The sequence below is a fragment of the Clupea harengus genome, chromosome 23 (assembly GCF_900700415.2).
Source record: "Clupea harengus chromosome 23, Ch_v2.0.2, whole genome shotgun sequence".
Classification (NCBI taxonomy): domain Eukaryota; kingdom Metazoa; phylum Chordata; class Actinopteri; order Clupeiformes; family Clupeidae; genus Clupea; species Clupea harengus.
In genome coordinates, this window is record NC_045174.1 from 13,635,520 (window position 1) to 13,640,519 (window position 5,000).

Consider the following 5,000-nt stretch of genomic DNA (forward strand, 5'->3'; position numbering starts at 1 on the left):
CCCATTCTATTTCTGAACTCCATGTCCTGAAGTGATTACTAGTGGCAGCTATTTTGATTCTAATCGCATTGCCAGTGTTACATACAGTATCTACGCTTTGTGTGCCTAATTGCCTAATTCTTATAGCAGAACCTGATTTGCATAATAGCTTTTCTCCCTTGGGTGGTCGTGGTAATGTGTTGAGGGAGATTGGGGGGGGGGGGGGGGGGGATGTTGTCAGTTTACCAGTGATTGGTTGTAATTAGTTGGTGGTGCCATGAAGGGGAAGAGCGGGGGAGGGGGAGGGCGGGGGCAGTGGGGAGGGGATGGTGGGTACCTGTGATGGGCGCTCCACCGTCGAATTTGGGGGGTTCCCAGACAATGGTGCCACAGTCCTCTCCCACGGTGGTACACTTCACATGCACAGGGGGATCAGGGACATCTATAAACACACACACAAAATAAACACACAAACACAACATAAACACACGCACACAAGATAGAGAGAGAAAGTGAGAGAGAGAGAGAGTATGGTGGACCATTATGGTGTGTGTTTGCACTGTTGTGCAAAGATGTGGATTTTAGCTGTGTGTAATGTGGTTTCTTCTGTCACCTCGGCAAGACACCTGAGGCTCCCACTTCTCTGAACAGGTAAGAAAATGTATTTTCTCTAAGAGGTAGTGTGTGTGTGTGTGTGTGTGTGTGTGTGTGTGTGTGTGTGTGTGTGTGTGTGTGTGTGTGTGTGTGTGTGTGTGTGTGTGTGTGTGTAATTGGGTTAGTGTATAACTGGATAGGTAATTGTGTGTACCAAAGCAGCATGAAAGTCACCCTGCATAAGCCTCTTTAGAGGAAAGCAAGTGAGTGTGCCTCATGTTTGTGTGTTTGTGTCGGTTCATGTGTGTGTGTATGAGTGCCTGTATGTATGTGAGTGTCAATGACTAGATGTAGGTGTATGTGTGTGTGTCTGTGTGTCTGTGTGTGTGTGTGTGTGTGTGTGTGTGTGTGTGTGTGTGTGTGTGTGTGTGTGATAGTATGTGTGGGTGGGTGTGTGTGTGTGTGTGTGTGTGTGTGTGTGTGTGTGTGTGTGTGTGTGTGTGTGTGTGTGTGTGTGTGTGAGAGAGTATGTGTGGGTGTGTGTGTGTGTGAGTATGTGAGTGCGTGTGTGTGTGTGAGTGTATTTGTCCACACAAGCTGACCAACGATCTTGATGTGGAGAATGGCCTTGTCCTCTCCTGCGGGGTTGGTGACGCAGATGCTGTAGTTGCCCTCGTCCTCCCTCTCTGCCCCCTCAATCACAAAGCTGCTCAGGCCAGTGCGGGTCTCAACACGGATGCGGCCCTCTGCCGCTTCAATTGGCTAATTCACACACACGCACAGACACACACGCACAGACCACCACCACCAACACCACACACACACACACACATACACAGAAAGAGCTTGTTCAACATTAATTGTGTGTGTGCATAAGAGAGAGAGAGAGAGAGAGAGAGAGAGAGAAAGAGAGAGAGAGAGAGAGTGTGTGTCTCTGTGTGTGTGTGTGCATGTGTGTAAGTGTGTGTGTGAGAGAGAAAGAGAGTGAGAAAATGTCTGTGTGTGTGAGAGAGAGACAGAGGGAGAGTGAGAAAGTTTCTCTGTGTATGTGTGTTTGTGTTTGTTTGTGTGTGTGTGTGTGTGTGTGCGTGTGCGTGTGCGTGTGCGTGTGCGTGTGCTTGTGCGTGTGCGTGTGCGTGTGCGTGTATGCGTGTGCGTGTGCGTGTGTTCCACCTGATCTCCCTTCATCCACACAACAGTGGGAAGCGGGTCTCCTGAGATCTCCACATCAAGGCGGAGCTTGTTGCCGGCCACAACAATAATGGTGTTCTGAGACACCATGTTTCCAGCCACGTCCAGGTGGATCTTAGGAGGCTCTGAGTATAGAGGGAGAAGTGAAAAAGAGAAAAAGATGATAGAGTGAGAGGGGGAGGGGGGAGGACAAAAAAAAGAGGAGAAATAGAGAGAAGTTAGAGACATTTTGACAAAGAAGGAGAAAGACTAGTCAAACAATTCACTGGATTCAGCTTTGATGGCATTACTCACCTTGCCTCGGGACGTAGTCAACTTTGATCTCTGTAGGTAGGAAAGGAGAGACAGGGGTTAAGCCTCAACTGCTCCTCTTAAGGTCTTTGAATAGTAGCAAACAAAAAAAGTAATTCTTACTAACAACCATAGATTTTGAAATTCTCATATAAAATATATGTGAGATGATGGAGTTCTGTTGATTTGTTAGAGCTTTTTTTTAATTTTATTACATATATTTATTGATTTGCACTTGACTTCCTTTTATTTTATATGTTGTCTCTTTAATCTATGTATGATTTTATGTTAAGACCGGGACTCATTACAAAGAAGGGATTCCAATCGGGGGTCAATAACATACTCTAAATCCTGATCAGGGATCAATAAAGTACTATAAATCCTGATGCTTATGTGTGCAGTTTTCTGTCTCTCTCTCTCTCTCTCACCCAGGAAGTTGAGCTTGGCTGAGAGTGAGAGGGCGTAGCCGTCGGGAACGAAGGTGTAATCTCCAGCATCCTCTGGCTTCACATCATCGATGGTGAGGCGGTGGAACCTAAAACACACACACAAAACCACCACCAAATACCATGGATTTGTATCTGCATCTGTATCTAGGAGTGGGAGCGTGTGTGTGTGTGTGTGTGTGTGTGTGTGTGTGTGTGTGTGTGTGTGTGAGTGTGTCTGTGTGTGTGTGTATTGATGTGTTACCTGCCAATATGGGACAGCTTGATGCGGTCACTGGCAAGAACCTCTACGCCGTCCTTGAACCACTTGCCCGTCACCTTGTCGTCGGACACCTCACACTTGAACATGGCCTGCTCGGCCGACTTCACCGTCAGGTCAGCGATGCTCTGCAGCACCTCCAGCTCCTTCTCTGTGGTGGCGACACGCAGTCCAGGTCCACATGTCACACACTCATTTCATTTCATTTAACATCTTCATTTAAAGGTGAGGTTCTTGATTCTGGCAACGGGTGACCACCGCCTTGACTCTCAAACAGATAGAGCTGATGCATGGTCACCCTAGTCCAGATTCTGAATTGAATCTGGTCTTGAACTAGATATGAACTAAAACAGATCCTCTCACCTCATTGTCATGTAAAGGCACGACTACACTTAAAGGTTGTCTCGAGTGTCAACAATAAGTAAGGACAACTGTAACTGTATAAGCGTCCATGACTCTGATTGGCTGAGTGTCATTTTTTCAATCGTTCACGCAATCGCTCTGACAATGCCCAATGATATCGTTCTTCGTGTCGTTATTGCTAGAGTGTGTGATGTGGACGTTGCCATTGCTACGAGCTAGAGCGATCTTTAAAATATGTTTATAGTATTTACAATTATTGTTATCATATGCAGTGTAGATGGGCCTTTTCACAGCTTACAGAGAGTTTTATGGTGATAATGTTTGCAGAAGGTTATTTACAGAAGGACGAAAAGATGGTACCTTCCACTTCCAGCTCTCCCTTTGTATGTCCCCCGTTGGTGAAGCACCAGTACATTCCGATGTCATCGAGGGTGGCCTCCTGGATAATGAGCCAGTGACGTTTGCCGTCTTTCTTGAAGCGAAATTTGCTGTTTTCAGTCCTCACCAGCTCTATATTCTCGAAATACCTGAAGGGGGAGACAGAGAGCAAATCTTGATGGAGGGGGCAACAGCACCAAAAGCACACATTGTCAGCTGTGAACGTCTCTGAGGTAGTGCTGCAGGTGTGAGAAGAAATCTTTATGAAGTTAATGCTAGAATGAGTACGTTGGATGAGTGTGTCAGAAGACAATGGCCGCTCCAGGAGACGTAGGAATCTCATCGGGACATGACAAAGCATTTTGTTGCAGGGCAGAGAATTGTGAACAATGATTTTAATGACATAAAATATGATAAATAACACAAAATAGTTTCAGAAAGATAGACTCCATATGTATGACAGGGTATTCTAGTATGCTAGAGTGACCACAGGTGACTGTTGAGTATGGTTAGACTTAGTAAATTAGTAAATTAGTAAATGACTAGATAGAGTATAGTGTGGAGTATGGTAAAGTATTATCATGAGTATAGTGGAGTGCTCCTGTTCCTGTGTGGACACTGACCACATGACGTGAGCGCCCTCTTCCGACACCTCCACCTCAAACTCCACCCTCTCCCCCACCGTCACGTGGTAGTCATCCATCAGCTTGATAATGGTGACAGGAGGTTCTGTGGGAAGAGATAAACACCCATCACTCCATCACTCCATCTCTCTCTCTCTACCCATTCAGCCATCCCTCTATCCCCCCCTCTCTTACCACACCACCATTATTTTGTCTCTCTGTTTCTTTCTTTCTTTCTTTCTTTACAACCATCACCATCTTCTCTATTCATCCCTCCTCCTCACCTTCACTCCATCTCTACTCCCCTTCACCTCTCTCTCTATACCCAGACATCCATCATCTGTTCACCTCTCCTTCTCTAGTGCTTTGGCAAAAGAGGGTCCCACTGACTATCTATGACTCCAATTCTGTCTGACTGTCTGACTGTCTAGCTCAGGGACGTGCACAGGAGGGTTTCAATTTCAGAGTTTCAAGTGATATAGGCAGAATATGCGTCCAGGGGGAGGGGGCGTGGCGGCGGTGCAACTGCCCTTCAAAATTCCTGTGCACGTCCCTGGTCTAGCTCTTTTTTTCTGTTTCAGCAGGTCACTCCCCCCATCTCTGAGTGTTTCACGTAGTAAATGTACGAACAGATGATGACATCAGACCACAATCAAGCCACAGTAGTATTAACGGGCCCAGAGTAGTATTAACGGACCCACAGTAGTATTAATGAGCCCACAGTAGTATTAACAGGCCCACAGTAGTATTAACAGGCCCACAGTAGTATTAACGGGCCCACAGTAGTATTAATGAGCCCACAGTAGTATTAACAGGCCCACAGTAGTGTTAACAGGCCCACAGTAGTGGTAACAGGTCCACGGTACCTTTGACAAA

The 5,000-nt window shown here is 46.3% G+C and overlaps 1 protein-coding gene across 1 annotated transcript in view; it reads right to left on the reverse strand.

The window, feature by feature from the left end:
- The window catches only part of LOC105891170 (myosin-binding protein C, fast-type-like), a 42,846-nt gene that overhangs the window by 10,147 nt on the left and 27,699 nt on the right, over positions 1–5,000 (reverse strand). The window contains exons 16-24 of the mRNA XM_031561272.2: positions 4,991–5,000; positions 4,125–4,230; positions 3,484–3,650; positions 2,746–2,911; positions 2,484–2,590; positions 2,059–2,088; positions 1,747–1,889; positions 1,176–1,335; positions 317–421 (exon numbers count right to left, since the gene is read on the reverse strand). The exon at positions 4,991–5,000 is cut by the window's right edge and continues 115 nt beyond it. Coding sequence (XP_031417132.1) covers positions 317–421; positions 1,176–1,335; positions 1,747–1,889; positions 2,059–2,088; positions 2,484–2,590; positions 2,746–2,911; positions 3,484–3,650; positions 4,125–4,230; positions 4,991–5,000 — 994 coding nt within the window. The remainder of the gene's footprint in view (positions 1–316; positions 422–1,175; positions 1,336–1,746; positions 1,890–2,058; positions 2,089–2,483; positions 2,591–2,745; positions 2,912–3,483; positions 3,651–4,124; positions 4,231–4,990) is intronic.